Genomic DNA, 23,174 nt, shown 5'->3' with positions numbered 1-23,174 from the left:
CCGGCTGGCTTGAAAGTTTTTATTACCTCTTTAATTTAGAAAGTCTGTACATTAAAAGTAAAAATCTGTATTTATGGTAACTCAAGTAATCTTATAGATGCTGGCCAACCTAAAATTGATGACTAAAGCTTAAAGATGAGTGATTTTATAATTATACCATTCTTATGGCAGCTACCAATGTTTCAGATTTGATATTTAAAATTCAATGTGCTCACAGCTGTTAACAAATACCTTGTATCCATACGGCTTTTTAATAGTCTCAGAGTACTGTCACACTCCTTATGACTTCATCCTCACTTCTGATACATAAACTGTTAGCCCAGAAATCAGGACACCTGTGTTCTCAGTTTGGGTCTTGCTGTTTTGACAATTATGTCATAAATTGATGTGGGGTTTTCCTGTTGTCTGTTTGTCGAGAAGGGCTCTCATTATGTAGACCAGGCTGGCCTGCTTGTGCCTCCTGGGATTAAAGATACATGCCACCATTCCAGGGATGATGTATGGTTTTAATGATGAAAAATACCAGACATTTTTTACTCTTTACAGTAAACATGGGAATTACTTTTTGAGAACAGCAAATACTGGAATCCTAGCTCCAAAATTAAACAGACTTAATAGAAATCAAACATTGTCTCCCAGTTTAGAAATACAAGCACACAGACCTCTCTCGTATGCTTTGCCTGTAGTCAGACATATCCATCATACCTCATGGTCCTAGAAGTCAGTGTTCATGAGCTTATTTAGTGAATCTTTCTTTCTCTGTTTTGGGCACACATACACACACACACACACACACACAGGCTGAGCACACATCTGCCACTGAGCACTGAGCACAAGAACTGCATAATGTTAAACTCAGTTACATATTCAAACTCTATTAAGAAGCTTTAATTAGCATAAGTTTTAAACATTTTACAAATACTTAATAGTACTTGTTATTCAAGTCCTAAAAATAAAACCACACATAAAAACCTGTGCCTTTATAGAACTTGTAGATGGTGACATTTTTTAAAGCTAGATTTTATAATGATTTCCTCCTTTTGTTAGTGCATGGGTGAGACTCTAATTTCCAAATATTTTGTAGTGGGTATATATACTATAATCTTTAAAAATTTGAACACTCTTATATTTTTGGTTGTAAGCCTAGGCCAGCCTGGTCTCCAAAGCGAGTTCCAGGAAAGGCGCAAAGCTACACAAAGAAACTGTCTCGAAAAACCAAACAAACAAACAAACAAAATTGAACACACTTGATCTTTAAAAAAAATTACCTCTTTGTAGCAAGGAAGACTTTAATATGTCAGTTTCATTTAAAAAGGAAAAATGTACACAATAAGTAGCCTGTTCCAGACTGTCCCTCTGAAAGTTAGGAGTTAAAAATACAGGAGCTGGAGAAGTAGCTCAGCAGTTAAGAGCACTGGATGCTGGTCTGGAGATCCAACGTCCTCTTCTTGACCACCTCAGTCATTATTCACACATCTGGTGCACAGACTTCCATCAGGCAACACACACACAGAGTTGAAAATAAATAAGTTACTAAAGAGACCATTACATGAGGGTGTAAAAATAAGTATCTCCGTAAATCTGTATTTTCCCTCTGTCTTTTCCTTTTTCTCATTGTTGATTTGTTGGTAAAGCCTTTAGGGCAATTTCAGTGCACCAACCTCTTAAATATTATTTATACATTCCTTTTTTTTTTTTTTTTTTTTTGAGACAGGGTTTCTCTGTGTAGCTTTGTGCCTTTCTTGGATCTCGCCCTGTAGACCAGGCTGGCCTCGAACTCACAGAGATCTGCCTGGCTCTCCCTCCCGAGTTCTGGGATTAAAGGTGTGCACCACTACCGCCTGGCTATTTATACATTCTTTTACCTTTATATCATAAGGAGAAAATTATGGATATTTTAAAAAACTATTACTAGCTGTAAAATTATTCCTGTAGCTATTAAATGTGAGTAGCAATGATACAGGTAAATTTTTTTTATATACATGTTTTAAAAGGTAATAATTGCTTAGAGGTAACAATTTTTACTTAATTTTTTTTTTGTATTTTTATCTGTAATTGTGTAGGATCTTAAAATATTTTAATTTGCTTTGTTGTTTTAAAACAAAACATTGAGGTAGCCAAAATTAATAGAATCAGCATTTTTTGGAACACAAAAAGTGGCATAGCAAAGTAGTGTGTGTAGAAAAGCCTGGAGATGTCCAATGTGCCTGAAATTTAAGTGCTCCAGGAGGGTCAACAAGAAAATATATGTGAAGATGCACATGTATAAACAAATTTTATGTAGTAGTACATGTCTTAATTTTTTTTAACTGAACATGGATGAATATTTATGTCCTGTATTGTGATAAATAGGAATTCCAAGAGTCCCCTCCCCTACCTTGCTTATCATGGCCTACACCAGTCAGTCTTCTTTTCATTTTTGAGAAAGGGTCTTAGTATATAGCCTCAGCTATCCTGGAACTCACTATGTAGACTAGGCTAGCCTTAAACTCAGAGATCAGCCTACCTCTGCCTCCCAAGTACTAGGTTTTGAAGCATGTGCCATCACAAGCAGCCCTATCTTTTCTTCCTAATGTGGTTTTTTTTTTTTTTTTTTTGAGCTGAGGACTGAACCCAGGGCCTTGTGCTTGGTAGGCAAGCACTCTACCACTGAGCTAAATCCCCAACGTGTTTTTAATTAAAATATAATTGTCATTTCCTACCCCCACCTCTTTCCAAGTCCCACCCCCTTGTACCCTCTCAAATTCATGAGTGTTTTTTATTTTGTATGCTAATTAGATATACAACATACACACACACGCGTGCGCACACACACAGAGAGAGAGAGAAAGAGAGAGAGAGAGAGAGAGAGAGAGAGAGAGAGAAATATATAAATATAACCCATTGATTCCATTTAATGTTGTTTGTATGTTTATGTTTTCAAGGATGAACTTGTGATTCTGAGTCTCTTATTCAGCCTGTTGATTAGATGCATGGCCCTGTCACATTTGCTTTTGCTTGTAGTTTGAAATTTATGCAGAAGACATGAAATTTATTCTTTCATTTTCTTGTTTTGACTAACCCAGAACTTCCAGTTTGGGGTTGGTTTTTTTTTGTTTGTTTGTTTTTTTGTTATTTGTTTTTGTTTTGTTTTGTCCCATGCTGATGACTGCTGCTGTAATTTATTTCTCACTACCACTGAGCATCTTATTCAGGAGTACAGTAGGATTTTCTACTTTACTATTAACCATTTACTTTCCAGAGTTTTAGTAGGATGAATAATGTGCTGCTGTAAATATTTCATGTCCCTTTTATATATGTTCACAGTGTCTTTGTTATAGTTCCCTGGAAGGCGAATTGGGTTGTGTTACTGCAAGATTCTGTTTGGCTATTTTCTTACCTGTTATTTTTATGTCTGTTCAGGAGATAGACTGGTCAGTCATCTTTCTCATGCTGTTTTTGTTATTTTGTTAGCAAATTGTACCAACCCCAAGAAGACCACATGAGCTTTCTTTTTATCTTCTTTGGAAGAATTTGTGTGGCTGTTGGTTTTTGATAAAACTCACCTGAAACCTGTGTCTAGATTTCTTTTTGGAGAAGTGTTTGACTAGTGTAATGGTTTTCAATTCATGTAATTTCTTAGTGGGTTTGGACACACTTTTGCATTTTTTGTTGACCATTAAAAATATAGGTAAACTAGCTGGGTGTAATGGTGCAAGCCTTTTATCCCAGCACTTGGGAGGCAGAGGCATGTGGATCTCTGAGTTCCAGGCTAACCTAGTCTACATAGTGAGTTCTAGGACAGCTAGAACTACATAGTAAGACCTTGTCTTGAAAAACAAAAACAAAAAACACACACATGTGTGTGTGTGTTTGTGTGTGTGTGTGTGTGTGTGTGTGTGTAACTTAAATATATGTAAGCTATTATTCAGTATTAGATCTTAATAAAATTGCTATTGCAATATGGTATATAATTTATATTTTAACATAGCTACCCTTTAAGAAACTTAAACTGCTGTGATGTGGCTAATGATGATCGATTTCTTTTCCCATAGGCGGATCCAAATCAGATGAAAAAGTGGACTTGAGCAAGGACAAAAAGTTAGCTCAGTTTAACAATTGGTTTACCTGGTGTCACAATTGTCGGCATGGTGGGCATGCCGGACATATGCTTAGTTGGTTCAGGTAAACAACACTTTTCTTCCTTGATAACCTTACAGTTATAGGCCATAGAGCAGATATCCTTTTCAATAAATCAGGCTCTTGATATCATGGTATTATGTCTAATTGAAGAACTAATTTTTTAAAACTTATTTGCTTGTTGACTTAACAAAGGTAGTATCGATGGTTCTTTTATTATCTTATATAATGTTAAACTGTAAAAGTAATATCTATGCCAGGTGTGTGGTGGTGCTTGCTTTATCTCAGCACTTGGGAGGCCGAAGCAGGTGGATCCCTATGAGATGAGTTCTGTAACAGCTTGAACATAGCAAATTCCTGGCAAGACATGGCTACATAGTGAGATCTTAGCTCAGGTTTTTTTTTATACTTTTTTAAGAAATCCTTGAATGGATTAAATGTTTAATGTTATTTAACACTGTTGGGAGGTAGGATATTTATAGTTTTTTATAGCTTACAATTTCTCATGTAATTAAATTATGAATATAATTATATACATGTACACACACACACACACACACACACACACACACACATCTACTACAATAGTTCTTTCTAGGTGAGCTCCACATAAATAGCTCTTGCAATGAGGATTCTCAAAGTGAACTTACTGATTCTGAGCAGTGCTAGTGGCTCTGTGCCTTTCATTAACATGACATTCCCATGACTGTTGTCTCATCTGTGCTAACCTTGACTCTTCATATATCCCTACCCCCTTAGTAACTGTTTGGGCATATTATTAGTATAGAAACCGAAACTGTTCGTATCCAGTAACAGTCTCTTCAAAGTTCACCTTGGGGATTGTTTCTAATTTGATGCTCTGAATACAGTTTTTTGTTATGGGTTTTAATTTATATACTTAGCCCAGTAGCATTTTGAAGATAATCATATAAATGTATCTGTGGGTGTTAGCTTGGATTCCTAACTGTTATCTCACCCTTTTTTGCAGGGACCATGCAGAATGTCCAGTATCTGCATGCACGTGCAAATGTATGCAGTTGGATACAACAGGAAATCTGGTGCCAGCAGAGACTGTTCAGCCTTGAAATGTTACGCCTAAAGAGAAACCTTCAAGTGTGGAGTTTTTAATAGATGTCCTCCATAGTTCAGAAACATACCTCAGAACAAGTCACTCATGACTTTCCTATAATGGGAAAATAAATCATTCTATCAGATGAGCAATTTGATGTTTGAGTGATTTTGATGTGCTTCTTAGAGTAAAATGCTGCTGAAATAAACATCAGAGCCTAAATATAAGCGCTGTTCAGTAGGTTAAAGTTCATTTGAAAGAACCTTCTAGGGTTTTGTCAAAATTAGGAATGTATGTAGAAGGTTTTAGAATAAAAACAGACCTTGAGCCTGCATCCTCAATCAGAACTTGATGTCTTTTGATAGAATTTGCACATATTTAAAACCAAATGGCCAATTCAGTGGTTCAGATAACAGTATAAGCTTACCCATGCTTAGATTCCATTCAGGTAAAATGTGAATTTTGACATTGAGAATTAGCGCCTGACCCACACTGGAGAATAAATGTTAACAATATGAGAGAAGTACACACACACACACACACACACACACACACACACAGGGGACTTCCCAATACATTTATGTTTTAATGTAAAAATTTTTGACATAGTTCATTGCTGTCTTCCTCAAAAAATTCAAGTTTAGAGCAGGCCAGTGAGATGGTTCAGCATGTGAGGGGGCTTGCTGCTGATCCTGATGACCTGAATTCAATCCTTGAGACCCACATGGTGGAAGAGGTGAATCCACTTACCTCCACAAGGGCACTGTGGCATGAGGCAGGCAGGTGCACACACATACTTAGAAAATAAAGAAATGAATAAAAAAAATTTAAAAAGAATGTATCTCACAACGTTTTTCCTTTACAAAAGAAAACAATGTGTGAAATTTCAGGAAAATATGCTAAAGAGTTTTTCAGTGTAATTTTTCTCTCTTTCTGTGCTCTGATTTGTCTTCAGAGATTTCTCTACTTACTATACTAACAGCGTTCTCACCATCAGAAGTGTTTTCTGAATACAGATTCTTTGCAAGATCATATGTAGGAACAGGTTTAATGGTGCTGTCTGTCAATTTTGGAATCTGTCTTTTTCCAAGGTAAACTACATGATGTTGGGCAAAACAAGGGCATTCTTGAAGTCTATTTTAGATATAAGTTGCTAAAGTATGTGCATTGGGGCCAGTTCAAGGACTTTGTTTCCATTTTTGTTTGCCTAGTTGGACAGATTGAAGAGAGGATTTTATCATGCTCCTTTGTCACCTGCTGTGCACAGCAGCTGAACTGAATTTTCTGCTACAAGTCATAATCTCAGAGGATCCTTTTCTGTAGATTTTGGAAGTGTCTGAAGCTGAATTACATTAAAAGCTTTATGTCGGCAGAGGGGCTGATAAAAGACTAAGATCTAGTTAGACTAGACAGATGTGACTTACATATTCAAGAAAAATGGAATCTAGTTTATTTAAGATCTGATGATACAAAAAGCATAGAGTAACATTGGGGATAATGTATGTCTGCTTTAAATTTCTGCTGGGTGAGTTTTCAGATGAAAAACTTGAGAATAATGACTTATTTCTTATAGAAATTGCCATTATGAGATTATTGGTCTTCATAAATCCTACTATTTTCATTTAATTAGAATATTTTCTTTAATATTGCATAAATTAAAGTATTCTTAGTGCATGAGCCTATGCAGGGACACTTTGCTCAGCCTGGAAGGAGGGGACTGGATCTGCCTCACTGAATATACCAGGTTGAGCTGAATCCCCAGGGGAGTCTTTGCCCTGGAGGAGATGGGAATGGGGGGTAGCCTGGGGGGAGGGCGGGAGGAGGGAAGACAGGGGAACCTGTGGCTGATATGTAAAATCAAAGTATAAAATGTAAAAAAAAATGAAAAAAAAATTCTTTTTAACCTTACTGTGTCCTTAACATGACCGTCAAAGAATGTCAAACTCTAAGGGTGTATATTGTATATTTTCATTTTTCCTAAAAGTACAATATACAGTTATTGAAAGGTTTTAATATAGAGCAAGATTTAAATATGAAGTCTATTATGTACATATAGACTTATTTGTAACATTTTAAAGGTTCTCCTATGTAATAGCTTCCTAATATTTCCTTTGATCCTAACCATACAGTTTATATGATGTCTATTTATCTTGCCTTTGTGTGGAATGAGAGTAGACTTCAATTGTTTCCCCATTTTTTATTCCCTAGATCACTGGTATTTGAGACTAAAGTCACCAAGATATTTTTGAGTTATTGAGATATTGTTGCCATTGTATACATGAAGTAACAGACATAGGGACATTTTTACTTGTCTTAGACAAAATAAATTATGTCAGCTGACAAATACATTAGTTGCACACTGATGAAAAGGATGGTGGTAAAGGGCAGAATGCGTAGGTCATTGGGAACATATGCTTAACATACATAAGGTGAGTTCACAAGGTTTCTTAGTATCACATGCACACAGAGGGAGAAAGTAGGGTGCTGTTCACCTGTCTGCATCTATTAAATGGGAGGATCTGCATTTTAATAACTATGGGAAGGAAACAGTCTGAGAGAACACAATGAGCAATAATAAAGTCAATGTAAATGTTCTTCAAATGAAGCGAGCAAATACATATTAAAAATCCTTAGAAATAGTCAACCCTTTGTCATAAGATGGTAGAAAGCTTTTATGAGTTACTAAGAGGACAAATACATATATATGTATGATGTAGTTCTTAACTTCATTTACAGTACAAAAAAGAACTTTAATGTCCACTATAACAATAAATATTAACACATACATAGGGGATACTGATCAACTATTCAAATAAAGTAGATTTATTTACTAAGGAAGCTCTGCCATTGGTAGATGAAGATGAAAGACTACATGAGAATATGCACAGCATGTTAAATATATTTTCATGGAAATTTGACCATCTTCCCATTGAGCTTTGAGTAATGTTTGTCTTTTTTCTATCTAGCATTTATTTTCTATAATAAGGGATGTAAAAATAAATGGAAATGTATATCACCCATATCACTGGCTTTTTCAAGTTAACTGTGACCAGGCATTTTGTGTTGCCATCATGAAACAGCCAAATGTGATTTATCCTGAGGTAAAGAAACATGTTTTATAATAGGAGAGTTAGTACAGTTCTAATTTAGTCAGAAATAATTGTTCTCAGTGTTGCGTCTAGTAGTAACACTGCAGAAACACTATACTTTTAGTCCAGCCCTCGGATAGTTAGCAATTGCACTGTACTCTCCATTTATGGTTATAAAACTCCTAATTCCCCGAGTCACTGGCATATAACTAGATATAATTAGTAACTATCTCAACCTGTTCTCCTCTGTGTCTTCCTCCTTGTAGATTTTCTGACTCTTCTCTTCTGGCTCTGTGGCCATGGCAGGAAGCCTGCTCTCTCCATTGTTGTTATCCAACCTGGAGTACATAAACACAATTCATTTACAGTAAGTTCTTTACAGTAAGTGGTGAATTCTGAATGTGCCCAGATGCCCATGCTTCTAACAGACCAGCAAGCATCTGCATGTCTTGATTGGTGGACACTGTTAAGGTATGATATTAAATGATCAATGGCACCATTATTGTCGTGGAATCAGTGTGTCTGATGAAAGTTGTAGCCATAAGCTCAGTGCCAGCACAATCAGATTCAGAGTCATTCAGATCAGTGTTTAGATTTGCTTTATCGTCTGTACAGAATGAGATTGCTGAGGCATCTGTATCTTTACAGCCAAACATCAGTCTCTTTCATTTTTATTTTGAATTTTTAAAATAATTCTCTAACAATTGAAGGAAACTGTTGTCCATAATATCTTCCAAAATGTAATTTCCTTACTAATACCATTGATAGGACAATGTTTTTAAATGCTTTGCTTTAGGATTAAGGATAATTTGTATAATGCCAGAAATAGCAATAATAATTCAGCACATAGTCTTTCATCCAATTTATGAAAAGCATGCTGCCTTAATGTAATTTCCTAACTGGAAATTCAGATAGAGTAATCTAATTAAGTTGGAATCTTAAAACAAAATCACAGAGAAAGAATTGTCTTGAAGTATGTTTGAAGGGATTGATGTCTCAAATGTGAAACAGACATTTATGTATCAATTCACAAAAGCCTGTTGGCTTTGTATCTTTTTACTTAAGGAATGTTAGTTTCACTTATGCATGCTTTATACACTTGAGTCTGCAAGAAATCCTGAAGTTTGAAATACCAAATACCCAAATTCATATTTATCCATATTTTTGTTATAGTCACATTTAGTTAATGATAGCTAAATAAAAAGTTGCCATTGTCAAATGTAACAGTGTTTTAACATTGTTATTTTGTTTCTAAACAAATATAATAGCAATATTTTGTGGAAAATGAATATTGCAAAGTTCCTATGTTCTAACTTTAATCAAAGAAAAATCCTTTGTTATCCATTTGGAAATTCACATTAGACAGGAATACTTATTTTTGCACAAATCTAGGTGTACATAAAATTTCCTAAATAGGTGGAGTTATACATTTATAAATATTATTAAGCCACAAATTTGTGGGATATGTGTGTTGCAAAAGAAATATTTTGTCTTAAATCTTCTGACCTTCAATTCCTCATACACAGGGTGTAGAGAAGAAAATTACACATGTAGGGTCCATTGATAGACAAATTGCCTTCCCTGACCTCTGCACTTTGGGAGACAAGTAGCCAAGGCTGGCCTTGGGCTCATGATCTTCCTCTGTGCCCCCTGCATGCAGTACTGCATGCTTGACTGAAGTAGCATTTTTAAAAATTTAGTAAATTCTTCCAATGAATGCTGAAATATTGCTCCAAACAGGGAAGGTTATTCCCCACTAGAAAGACAGACACAAATTGGAATTAATAAGCTGGCACAGGCTCTCAGGGTCATTTGAGACAGCCACTCTTGGGAATGTTCTTAACCTAGTAGGTGAATGATAATTTTAAGTATACTTTGTTGAATTCTGTGATTTCTGCCTTCAGGAAGTATTATATGGAATATATGGCTATTTTTTCTTTGGGACCTTGAGGTTAAAACTATCATCCTTCCAGGTAAAACATCCTCCCAGAAAGAATCTCCCTCTCCCCAATCATTAATCACTTCCAGTTTGTCTCTTCTACTGGGCTTCACTTGGAGTCCACTTCCACGATGTGAAACGTTGAGATTTCTGTATATCTTTTTGCGCGTACATGCTAGAATTTGAATATTTTTCTCCAGCAGAGACATTTGAGCAGAGTGAAAATGAATTCTCATAGAACAAAATTGCCAAGCATATGTGCCAGAACTGTAGGGAAGAGGCATACAACTTTAATCTGTACAGAAGCTTAAAAATAGCTCTGTGGTACTTATGCATGAGGCCTGACAAGTGACATTTCTCATTTTGGCAGCATTCACCTACAGGCCCCTATCTGCACCAGAACACACTCATCCCTGGGATAAATGATTAATGAGCTGCCTATCATTTCCAGTTCTTTTGTACTGAGTAGTGGAGGCTTCAGCTGATCATGTTCTAGCCATCAGCATTCTTACTGAAACTGAATCTGGCACTCTAGGACAGATCAGCATCTCAATAAAAAAAATTACAACATTAAAGATAACAAAGCCCTTCCCTGGTCACTGTCCTATCTCTCAAGGAGATTTTGTTATTTGCCATCAGGGAGCATTATAAAACCTTATGTTCTTGTCAAGATCTGCCATCTGATGACATCCAGATTTCCAGTTCTTTTTCTGGGCTTTCTGAGACAGGTCTTGCTGCTTAGCCCAGAATTCCTCCTCCTCAGTATTCTCAATATTGGGATTGCAGGTGTGCACCACTATGCCTGGCTCACTCTTTTATTAGTCACTGCCATGGTGTATGACATGCAAATGTAAGAGACCCTGCATCTTGCATGGTGAGCAATAACATAACTGCCAAATTATTTTAGATTGACAAGAGATTCTCAGAACTCTTGTATTTAAGCAAGCAGATGTTGGAAGGAGAGGATAAGAACATCATTTAGCTGTCAGGACGATGTAGGCTACATTCTAAAGCAGATGGCAGAAAATGGACCTATATAGCCTATGAAAACAGGACAGCTTGTTGTTTTGGTAAAAGATACATACAAGGAAAAGGATGGGACTTAGAACTTGTTTTAGCATTGCTTTCTGCCTCTGGGTTCTTAGCATTCCTGAATTTAAACTGTTCCCTCATTTACTTCTAGCTTCCAATTTCCTTTCTTTGTTCCTTTCTAAATTGTCTATGATCAGCTGTTTAACCTACCTCTGAATAAGATTCACTCAGCTGAAGTGCCAGAGCCAAGGTTGATTATGCAGGGATTGGAACCATCCCTATACTTAATGATTCTTTCCAGAGTCTGGCAGTTAGCTGGTGGATGGTGCTGTGAGCTTTCTGTGTGCATTTTAAGAAGCAGCTAGGAAAGGCTTCTTTGAGGACTGCTGACTAGAGGGCATTTTTACCCAGTATTGATTAATGTAGATAGCAGCCATTTTCTGGGATTTGGGGGAATGGGTAGAACGGATTCCTAGTAAGGACCAGCATCGGGATGACAAGGAAAAACAGACTGGGGAAGGGGACAATTTTTCTACGGTTGTTCCTTCATTTTTTAGATTCTCCAGTGACAGTACTCTTTTCAGCCTCTGATGAGCTGGTTAGGCCAAGCTTTGCTGAACTGGGTGGTAAATAAGCAATGAGCACACCTTTATGCTTGATTCAGATAGCTTACCATTCACACTTTTTCTCAGAACCCTCTGCAGCACAGCATTCTTGGCAGCAACTACCAACTGGTAGTTCATCTGTTGGCCATTTTTAACTCAACCACTTATTTGGAGTCTGAATAATAAGACATGCAAAATTGTAAATGAAGTGGAAGAAAACAAAGGTCATTCTGGAAAGTGTACTAATTGGGTTCTGGTACTCTTCTGTTTGTCAGACTATTTTATCTGTTCTTTAAGGGTGTGGCTCTGCTTGGTTTACTGATCCAGTGGATGGCTCCACACCCAAGAGTATATTGTTAACACAAATTGAACTCCATGGGATATTAAAAAAGAACATGCATTTGACCAGAGGGATGAGATAAAGGTGATCTGGGAGGATCTAGGGGGGAAATAGGATCCAAATATATTGTATGAAATTCTCAATAAAAAATTTGAAAATACTTTATATTAAAAAAAATCCAAGTAAGTAGTTCAGTTCAAATCTGAACACCTGAGAGCCAGGGAAGCCAAGGGTGTTGCTCTCAGTCTAAGACCGAGGGCCTAAGAGCCAGAGAGCAGGTGCAGTAGCCCAAGTTCCCCAGTCTACTGGCACAAGAAGTAGGAACTGAAGTCCAAAACCAGGTTGAGACTAATATCTCAGTTTGAGAGCATTTTTATGTCACTATAATTATACATGCAATATGTATAACAATATTGTGCATAATCCTTCACAAATGGACATTTGTTATAAAATGCTGTGTAATTAATATTTTAAAGCCCTATATAAATGGAATCTTTATTTGCATGATTATGTCCATATGAAAAGTTATGGAGGCCAGATGTGGTGGTAATGCCTACAATGCAGCACTCAGTATGTGAAGACAGGAGAATTCTAAGTTTGAGGCCAGCCTAAGCTACATAGTAAAAAACCCTGTCTCAAGAAAATAAAAAGACAAAAAACATTGAGGTTGTAGTCTTTTAGTAAAGTTTTCAGATCCTGTAAAAGTTGAAATATTTGTGTCTAAGGTTTTTCATCAATATATTTAGATGTTTTGCCTAAAGTAAGGGGTCTTTACTTTTCATACAGTGATTTTGCTATTTTAGCATATATTACCTTTTCATTTTAAAGTCTGCTCTCTTTATCATATAACAGTTAGGGTTCATGAGTGAGGTAATTCACTCCCTCCTCTGCTGCAGGTGAAATGTTTTCCCATGCCACCTTGTAATTTGCTTTGCAATGATTATTGCTATTTGTAACCATATCTTGTGATCACAAGACATATGTAGCTGAATTTAGAATATGTAGGGAACACAGAAGCAGCAGTCCTCTTCTAAATGTCATTGACTTTTGATTTTAACTCACAAAAATGTTAAATGCTGAAGTACATCCATCTTATCCACTTCTGCAATGTATTTTTAGATAATCTGAATTTTCTTGTTACAAAGCTGTTTTATTTCAAATCTCTGAAATTTCCTAGCCTCATTTCTAGTGAAACACTCACTAGAGAACTTGTGTCTATATCCCACTTTCAGAAAATTTGCAAGCCGAATGTCATGTGCTGCAGATCGTGTACCAGACATACCTAGATGTAACACATTATATAACACTTGCCTCTCTTTAATTAAGCAATCACAGATGTGCACACTGTAGGTGGACTTTTCTTTCCCTCCTGCCAATTCCCAAATAACCACATAGAGACTTATTAACTATAAATGCTCAGCTGATAGTTTAGGCTTGTTTTTGCTAGCTCTTATAACTTAAATTAACCTATTTCAAGTAATCTATGTGCTGCCCAGAGGCTCATTTACCTCATGTATTGACTTACCATGCTGCTTCTTCCCAGTCTGGTTCTTGACTCCTCTGACTCTGCCCTCCTTCCTCCCAGCATTTTTTCTGCCCTGAAAATCCTTCCACGTTATCGGCTAACCAGCTTTTTATTAACAGTGAGAGCAAACACATCTTCGCAGTGTATAGAAGGATTATTCCATAGCAGCACACAATGATGTCTTAAACTTACAAATTTTTCTTTCTTGAGTGGCTTCTCCTTTGGGCTTTCAGTTGGGTCACAGACTACAGTATTGTGCTTGTTTTTTTGAATACATCTCAGAGTTTTAAAGCTCAAATATCCTCATAATGTATTTTCATTGGATTGCTTAAAATATATTCTTAAATTTGGGCCTCAAAGTTTAGGTCATATGATGAAAGATCAAGGGACAACAGCAACACAACCCATTTTATTTTCCTGAAAAGTGATTTTACTTTCCTTGAGAAGGAATAAGGCAGGATATTCATACCAGTTTTAGCAGAGTGGTCCTGTGAAAACTGCTAACAATAAACGACCCCATTTTGACTCCACTGGTAACTGAAGATACATTTGGGAAAGTCATTGTATTAGTTCATAATGAGAAAACAAGGAAAGACCTCTGCAGCTGCCTTGATCTCATGTTTTTGAAAATAAAAACAGTATAAATGTCATACTTAATACCAACTTGTTTTCAGTTTATTTGTACTGTTGAAAGTGAAGCAAACTGCCCAGAGGCCCAATTCCTTTTAGGTCACTGGTTTCCAATAGAAAGAGAAGTCCACAAAAATCTCCTGGTTTGGAAGCAATGACTTCAAATTACTCCTACTTCTTCTCTAAGTCTCCAATATGTTCATCTGGAAAACATTTAGTCATTTCTAAGGAGATTCCAAAATGAGGCAATCCCTGTCCACTGTCTGCCTTGTATGAAAGGTCAAGCACATGATCAACTAAACCATAACATTTCTGAGACATATGGAAGAAATAATTTGCTAAAAGGAACTCTGATCATTTCAAAGGGCAGATGGAGCTCTTAAATAAAGCATATTCACTTATCAGGCTCAGTGTTTTCATATAATTTAAAGCTTCTCCAAAGAAAAAGAAATATTAAAATGTTTCAGTGAAATATGGTGCTGTTGCAGACTGTGTTAAATGCACTTGACACAATTTGACTAGTTAGTATATGTATGCAGTGTATCAGTTGGAGTTGAACCAATGAAAATAAGCATTGGTATCTAAATAATAACTAAACAGTGCCTAATGTAATAATATTAACTTTTAATTAAAAATTATCCACCAACAAAGATCTTCCTGTTGATTAACTTTAAAAATTCAAGCAACAAGAGACACAATCTTTCTACTCATTTAGAACTATTGTTAAATAAAATGTATTACCTTGACATTTTATGATGTGAGATTTTCTTGAGTAATTCTGACTGTGAAAAATGAAGCTGCTTGGAAAATGAGACTAGTTAAGTTAGTGTTAACTAAGGCATTGCCCTAAACTCTTAACTCTAAATCATCTGTATTATTTTCTTTCAAATTAGGGCATTTGTTTGATAACTGCCTTCAAGTTTTCTGATCTTTATTTGCTTACCCAAAGATACAACTATGTTGAAACAGAATTTTTTAATAGGCAGAAACCAAAGTATTTCAGCCTATATCTTTTAAAATGAGGAACTAGTATATAACTCAATGCCCTGCTAACATTCTGTAATATGAAAGCAGAAGCAATATTAGCTGTAATTTTAATCCTTGCAGTCAAGAGGAACATATTACATTTTAACTTGTTCAGAGCCTACAATTCTGGTCTTAATTAGCCATCTCATAACCCCATGCTGTAGATCAAATGGGGTCATAAGAAACATAAATGGCTTACATCAAGCCAACATCACTATCAGAAAGTAACTCAAAACATGTGTTTACTGATACTCTAGGATTTATACCATCTTCATAGGAAAGGCAACTTGATGGCATTAGGATCAGCTTTATCGTCATAACAGATAAGAATTCCAGGTAAATTAGATAAAGGAAGAAACCAAATTGAAGTTCCATAAAGTAAAACCGTATCTGGTGGCTCATAATCAGGAGGATTTCTTTGAAACCTCAGATCAATTAAATAACACCCAGTATTTGTGGGAAGACAATGCATATTAACATATTAGACACAACCTTCAAATTCTATTATGTTTACTAATAACACTAATTTGTTACTCGGAGCATTTAGCACAGGAAAAGATACTTTGTGTATGATTTTATCACACAAAAAAAACAACCTGAAGCTCTACAGAACTAGCCCCTAAAGAAACCGTTTTGGATTCTGTCATCTACATTAAATCCTGATATTTCTTGTACAATTTCAAGTTTGAATGCCTCAGTAAGTTTAATACAACTACAATTCTAGAACTAGCATTTTTTACACTGTTTTTGTGCTATCTCCTTTCTATGTTTTTTAGTTTTATAAACTAAGTTAAAATAAAATATAAAAGTTTTTAAAGATATATGTATGCTATATTATAAGTGAATGAACATACTGAAACTCTCCTTTGCCTACCCTGATACTCTACAGTCAACCAATATTTACTGAGCACTTACTAGGAGTAAAAAATTAACATGTAAGTACTGTAGAATTTCCTTTTGGTAAAATGAAAACATCTTACAATTGAGCACAGTTAGCAATTCTACACAAAAATCATTCAGTTATATGCTCGGAATGGGTGAACTGTATGATTTGTGAATAGTATTTCAGTGAAATCATTGTAGGGAAAGTCTGGAACTTGTGGCAGGGAAGCACTCCTTGAGTTGCTGTGCTGATGGGACACTCAGTGTACATAGTAAGCAGCGCAGACACAGCTGCCCATCACTAGCACAGAGGACTGACTCAACAGAGAACGTCTGAGGCTGACTAGTACAATTTGAGGACACTCTTGACACTTGATAACACCACCATGGTTAACAGAACTGGAGACTGACCCCTTCTCCAGTATTATGATAAAACATAGGGAATGGTTAATGTCCCTCCTTGTTTTCAAACTATACTTACATTCATTTCATATAATAAAAGGCTAGCTATACCATAACCAGCTATGCTAATGTTCCTTAAGTAATCTGTAGATTTCTTAGGAGCTAGAAAACTTGAAATCAAAGATAAATTATACTGACCAAAATATTTGACAACTTAGATGAAGATTTTGGCTCATGGTTTTAGAAAGGGCACATGGTTTCAGATAAGGGCACATGGCTCCTTATCTTTGGACTTATGGTAAGGCAGAACATCACAGCAGCAGAAACCTCTGGAGGAGGCAGCTGCTCACATCATGGCAGACAAGAAGCAAAGAGAAGGACCAGAAGCCAGCTTATCCCCTTCAAAGCTGTGTCCTTAGTAACCTACTTCATCTAGAACTTTCCAAAATAGAGCCCTAAATGGGGATCAAATGCTTACCACATGAATCTGTGGGGCAATTTCATATTAAAATGGTAACATTCAACATGTGAATAAAAAAAGATCATGGGCATTTCACAGTGCATATATGCCACCTCCTACAGGCCACCATTCGAAATTACAAATTCGAACTTCTGCAGATATTTAAACTCTTAGTAAGTCCTCTATAAAGTGAAAAAAAAAAAAAAGGTGACATATCTCTAATACACAATAATACAAAGTTAAGAACAAGGAAGAAAGGGATTAAAGACCAAAATCCAGTTTGGCAAAGTGAAATTCTTGTAGTTTTAGGTGTGACATTTGTGGTACGTGGTATCAAGATGTGAGCATGCTAATAGGTCTGGGCAGTCCTGCCCTGATGGTCTAGCCCACTGTAGCCAATGGGACCTCTCAGGTCGGCTCTATTGGCTCCTGTCACTTTCCTTCACAGACGTCGCTGTTGGTTTCGGCATCTCTTACACCCTAATGTCTGCACCGCAGCTTAAGTTTCATGCATCGCACTGTGCGATTACCTCCAGGGACTCTGACCTGAAAACATTATCTAGACTCCCAAGTCTTCCTTTAAATATAGGTGGAATCCTTCATGGCATTCAACCAAGTTTTACATGCCTGAAAAAACAAACAACACCATGTGGATGAAGCCAAGATCTACTAAGAGCCTGGGCAGGAGCCAGATCCATTTAGGCATGTCTTCATAGGCTAAACAGTGCTTGTGTAGCTAAACACAGGGAAAACAAAGCAAACCCTCCAAAACAAACTTTAGAACTGTGCATACAATGTTCCTTGGCACTCCCTTCTTAATGTGAAACCTTCCAAATGAGGAAAAAACTCATTCTGTGATGCCCTCATGGTATCTCTCCTACTATCCAATGAAATACATTTGCTTTCTTTTCCATGGTGTTAAGCTCTGAACAACTATATACATTCTCTTTGTGCCCACTTTAAATATTCCCCTTCTTCCCAAACTACACATTTTTCAACATAGCTCTTCTACTCCAATTCTTATTGTAAACCCAGCTCAAAGCTGAATGCAAAGAACATGTCATAGCCAATATTAACCTGTCTAAAAATTCCTCTGCCAAATCAATGTCTTCATTTTGAATTTAGCCTCACTTAGTCTCAGGACATGGATAAAAATATAGACCTTTCCAGTCTAGTTCCCAAGAGTCATCTCCACTGAGCATTCTTTATTTCTATGAGCATTTTGGTCTCCCCAGCTCTGTTCACTACATTATGGACTTCTCTAGTCGTTTCTCCAAACCCTTGAAGAATTCTTCCAACTTCTTTTTTTTTTTTTTTTTTTGCCAGAGCTGAGGACCGAACCCAGGTGAGCTAAATCCCCAACCCCTCCAACTAATTCTTAAGACTTAAGAATCATAGCTTCATCACAGCAATCATTCTACTTGTCTGGTGCCGTGTGTGTGTGTGTGTGTGTGTGTGTGTGTGTGTGTGTGTGTGTGTGTGTAAATAGCTGTTCTTGGTCACTGACAAAATACTTGACGTACACAATCGAACAGGCTTTCAGACGGTTTGGTACCTCATGGATAACAGGGAACGGGAGCAAAGACAAATTCATACCATGGTGGCCAGGAAATAAGAGTACAGTGAGGAAGGGGTCAGGGACCAGCTATATCTTGAAAGACAACTCTTCAATGATGTACTTCCTTTAACTAGGCCATATCTAATGTCTCCAAAATTTCTCAAAGTAGCTTGATCTGTGAGAGACATTCCATATTCAGAACATACAAATGGTAAGTGTGAATTCCATACTAAGAACAATGATAGTTTAAAGGCATGAAGAAAAGTCAGATGACGCCAGTAACTCAATGATCACATACTACCTCTTTGTCATTGGAATATGCTCATTTTAAAATCCAAAATGAAGAAACATTTCACAAATTAGATATATACATACTCTTTTCATTCATCAAAAGCACTTTCTAAATAACCTATCAAGGAATAATCAGCATGGTAGATGGTAAGTAGTAAATTCACACCACAGTTGGCCCAGGCTTTCATTTGATAGATCTAAGACCAATCTTATAGTTATCAAATTCTATGAGATGAAAAAAAAAACAACTGACCAACAGCATGTTATTTTGATTTTTATTATACAGCAGAAATCTAACCTTAAGACAAATGCTTTATTATTCAGGAATTGAGACCATATGCAGAAATAGCAATTTAAAATTTTTTAAAAAAGACTTAGTTGTAAACTGTCACATAATAGATTTACCAAAAAAAAAAAAAAAAAAAAATACATAAAGACCAAATTAAATACTAGAAAATAGAGGAGTCTCTCCCTCAAACTGAAGGAGTCTTCTTTAATAGCTTTCAATGTAGCTTACTGGCAATCATAAAAAATTCAAGAAGTTCATTCATGTTGTACAAGCCCTAAAGGAAAAAACTGAGGGAACTCATTGATAATTTTCACAGCTTCATTGTAAAGTTCAAGATCTGAAAGAAACATTTAAGCAAACACTTAATCTACAGTGTATTCTGTAGCATCAACTGTTACCTGAAGGATTTCTACCTATTTTTCTCCTTTTCAGATGTCGACTTCTTTTCATAATCCATGTTTACTTAACTCTGGTGCCCCCAAAGAAAGGAGAGATGATGAACTATTTTGTTGTCTATTATACAGTTATTTTCTGCTGGGTCATAATTTCAGTGTGAATGCACTGTTCAAACTTTTAATCCATATATTAGAATATTAAATTCATCATATTTTAAGCCATTTTTATTCTATAAATAGTATTTACTAAGTTTCCTTCACACACAAGAAATGCCTAGTTTAAAAGGTCTCTTCTCATTCTATAGAAATTGAAAATATGCCAGGACTGAGATTTAAGACCAACACATATTAAATAAAAGTTTTTCTCCTACTTAATGAGGCTACAAAATAGTATAATGCTCTACTTACCAAAGCGAACACAATCTTCCTTAAACTGGACATAAGATGCACACATTATGGTTGCCTTGGCTGTGACTTTTCCAATTACTTCCACAATTCCAGAGATTTCTTCATCAAGCTAAAATGTTGATCAAAATGTCAGTAGGTGTATTGATTGACCTTTTCAATTGATGAGCTTGGAAAGCTGTTACAGTCTCTTGTCTTTCAAGTTGTTTCATAGCTTACTAATTTTTCATTGTAAAAAAGAAGCTTCAAATTTTACCAACATACAAACAGAAATACAGCTTGTAAAAAATGTTGTCATATATAACTGAGAGGATGGTCTAAGTCCTGTTATCGTTAGAAGTGGCTTAAGGTCCAAAGATACAGTTATACATTTAAGGAAGGCAAAGCCATTTAAAGACACTGGGGATTTCAGAGTTCCTATAAATGGATTTGTTGGAAAAGTCTGTGAGAAGAACTGTGTATAAATCTTACATTATGTGTTCTATACAGAGTAAACACACAGTATATGGATTTGTCTTCATAAAAGACCATGAAGATGTTTAAGCACATTAAACATAAAATAAAAAATAATTTAAAACATATGTAATTTAAAAATTTAAAATAGAAAATAAAGATTGGCAATGCCACTAGGAGGCTGAAGCAGGAACAGCATCCAGGCCACCACTTCAAGGCCAGGCTTGTGAATATGGAAGGAGTAGTTTGAAAAGAAGATTTTTCATATGTACCTTTTGGGTGTTTTTTAAGTAATAAAAATTGTTATCCAACCAATATTTAAGAGACATATTCAGAAACTTGGAGCTCTAAGAACCAGAATAGGTTAGAAATGGCGATAAAATATGGGGGCATGGGGTTGATTTTAAAGCTAAGGAGGTTTAACAAGCATAACCTTCACACTCCAATCACCAAAATCAGAAATATTAAACAAAAAATTAAATATGAGACATATCACTTCAAACATACTGGCTCCATCAATTCAATGGTTCCATTTTTTCCTTCTCCATCTGAAAGAATAAACATTTTTCCAGTGGGATGAATCTAAAAAAGAAAACAAAAACCCACATAGATTTAGAAAATAGAATCTACAGAAACAAAATGTTTAAAAACTTAATTGACAATTTACTTGAACATAAATTGGTTTTCGGACTGTTTATTTGGCTCAAGTTAGTGCTATCTTTGTTTTATTTGCAAAATCTGGCAACTGTATACTACAACTAAATTAAGGAAGTTGCCACTTACCTAACTGGGAATTCTGCTGACACTCATGATTTAGATAGTACAGAAGGTATGCTTTTAAAATTAGGAATGTAGAACTAAAAGACCTGGTTGCCAGATCTGAAGACTTCTCTTGGAATCTGAATTGAGCTCTGCCACTTGGTGTAACCCTGAGCATGTTTCAGTGAATTACCAACACTCTGGCTCAGTCAGCCTACCTGTGAAGTTAGAGTAACATTCCTTTCACTTAGGGAATATGTAAATGAAATGAGCTAGTAAATAAGTCCTTACAAATGATTTTCTTTTCCTCTGCTTTCTCGGTCACAGATTCTGACTTCGGGCTTGTTTCTTACCTATAGGACGAGGGCTGTAGTCTAAGACTGGGCTAGACAGTGAAGATATGGGAAAGACTATCAAGTAATGTTCCAGAGAAGCAAAGGCAACGCGGAAAAAAAACAGGCCCGTAAACAGAGACGGTTGCAAAAGACCAGGAAACAAACAGATTCATCAGCCAAGTCTGGCTAAACCAAATAAATAAATAAACAAACAAACAAAAAACAAACTCAGTAGGCAGGGGAGCTAGGTTGGTAATCTTTCAATTAACTACAGAATGGGGGCGGGGAGCGTTGGAACTAAGAGCTCTTTTTTGGGGGGGGGGCATAGAAGAAGCGGCACCGCGATGGAACTGCAATGGCTTAGCAGTGAAAACTCTTGCTTGTGAAAAATAAAGCAAGCTGGAGTGCAATGCTGCTGCTTATGGCTACCTGTTTTCGCCCTCCCCAGCCACTCCCGGGTGGCCATGGTGTCTCGCTCTCTTGCCCGATCCCGCGCACCTTTTCCAGCTTCCCCACGAAGCACACGGGTCGGTCGATGAACTGCGCTAGCATGCTGGCGTTGATGCGCGCTTTGGGAAGTTCCACTACGTCCACCATGATCGTGCCGCCAACACTCAGAGCCAGCAGGAAAGCCGACTAGTCTGACTCTCGGCCGGCCTCCGCGCCAACACGCGCAGATTTCCCGAACACCAATCAGAGGAGACTTGCGCTCCAGCTCCACCAATCAAATCAACAGAAGCGTCTAGTTACCTTGCCGGGGGCTGGGGGAGGGGCGCTATACGTCCGGAAGTACGGGTCCACTGCCTAGTGACGCGCGGCGTTCCGGAAGTAGCTCCGGCTGAAAGGAGTGGGCGGTGAGGGCGGGTCTTGGAGGGGCGGGGCTGAGTCTACGGACCCGGGATCTGGGGCGACTGAACGGCGACCTGACCCCGGAAGTAGGCTGAAGTACTGCGGCGGCGGGCGGCGGGCTGCGGCGGAGTCTCAGGTAGCTCTTTCTTGAGGGAAGTGTCTCGATTTTCGTGCTTCTGTCCTCCGGAGGGCTGAACCGTCGGGGTAGGGGGCGGAGTCAGGCGCCGAGTCCCGGAAAGCCGTGGCTTCGGGCAGTGACAGTTATCCGCTTCTGCGTTGGAAGCGCGGCTGCGTGCGAAACCTGGGGTTTGGGTTTTTATTTTTGATCTAGTTCTACCTGAAGGGAATCATTGTCAGTCTTTATCCCCTCCCTCAGGAGATTGTTGCTAGGAGACTAAGGTCCATTTTATATAGCACGCTCTGTTATGTACCTGCCCACTTTCCACACCAGCAGGAAGAGGTGCGGACCCTTTCTTTAGACCCAGGACCATTTCTAGCTTTGGCGGTACACAGGTGTCCGTTTCGTCCTTTACTGGGTGTGAGCAAATACAGGCGTCTGGGCTCCTGTAGAGGAGGATCACTGGGCAGGACCAGAGGAGACAGGCTTCACCAGCTGTTGGATCCAAGCTAGTGCTCCTTCGCCAGTGCCACATTTTCTCCATCTGCAAAACCAGGGGTTGACTGATTTGCAAGTCCTGGCTAATTCTAATTTTGGGTTGTAA

At 37.2% G+C, this 23,174-nt stretch overlaps 3 protein-coding genes across 10 annotated transcripts in view; 2 read left to right on the top strand and 1 right to left on the bottom strand.

The window, feature by feature from the left end:
* Mios (meiosis regulator for oocyte development) overlaps window positions 1-6,017 on the top strand; it is a 32,968-nt gene extending 26,951 nt beyond the window's left edge. For all 4 annotated transcript variants that reach the window (XM_036180925.1, XM_036180924.1, XM_036180922.1 and 1 more), the window contains 2 exons: window positions 4,035-4,164; window positions 5,108-6,017. In XM_036180925.1, coding sequence (XP_036036818.1) covers window positions 4,035-4,164; window positions 5,108-5,204 — 227 coding nt within the window. In that variant the 3' untranslated portion in view covers window positions 5,205-6,017. The remainder of the gene's footprint in view (window positions 1-4,034; window positions 4,165-5,107) is intronic.
* Window positions 1,248-22,407, bottom strand: Rpa3 (replication protein A3). 5 transcript variants are annotated; one of them, XM_036180927.1, is made up of 6 exons: window positions 22,033-22,407; window positions 21,017-21,091; window positions 20,060-20,168; window positions 8,514-8,615; window positions 5,939-5,984; window positions 1,248-1,488 (listed from the first exon to the last, which is right to left on the bottom strand). In XM_036180927.1, the coding sequence occupies exons 1-6, from the start codon at window positions 22,198-22,200 to the stop codon at window positions 1,458-1,460; spliced, it is 531 nt and encodes a 176-aa protein (XP_036036820.1). In that variant the 5' UTR covers window positions 22,201-22,407; the 3' UTR covers window positions 1,248-1,457. The 5 variants fall into 5 exon arrangements, with proteins under 5 accessions (XP_036036820.1, XP_036036821.1, XP_036036822.1 ...); XM_036180928.1 differs by having other exon boundaries at window positions 1,248-1,476; window positions 22,033-22,406; XM_036180929.1 differs by having other exon boundaries at window positions 22,102-22,405.
* A 66-nt stretch (window positions 22,408-22,473) lies between these two features.
* Window positions 22,474-23,174, top strand: part of Umad1 (UBAP1-MVB12-associated (UMA) domain containing 1) — a 177,609-nt gene continuing 176,908 nt past the window's right edge. Inside the window, exon 1 of the mRNA XM_036180932.1 lies at window positions 22,474-22,588. The gene's annotated coding sequence lies outside the window, so the exon portion shown is untranslated. The remainder of the gene's footprint in view (window positions 22,589-23,174) is intronic.

This window comes from Onychomys torridus, chromosome 3 (assembly GCF_903995425.1).
Source record: "Onychomys torridus chromosome 3, mOncTor1.1, whole genome shotgun sequence".
NCBI lineage: Eukaryota > Metazoa > Chordata > Mammalia > Rodentia > Cricetidae > Onychomys > Onychomys torridus.
The sequence above is the reverse complement of the archived record's forward strand: the minus strand, read 5'-3'. Positions and strand labels throughout refer to the sequence as shown.

Excerpts from the sequence above, each read along its gene's own strand:
- Rpa3 (XM_036180927.1), bottom strand. The coding sequence starts at position 22,200 with ATGGTGGACGTAGTGGAACTTCCCAAAGCGCGCATCAACGCCAGCATG. Across the intron at positions 5,985-8,513 it reads GAAGACACAGAGGAGAACAG|TATGTGTGTGCACCTGCCTG; the intron begins GTTGAGATAGTT and ends TTATTTTCTAAG. Across the intron at positions 1,489-5,938 it reads GCCACAGTGCCCTTGTGGAG|TCTGTGCACCAGATGTGTGA; the intron begins GTAAGTGGATTC and ends GCCTGATGGAAG.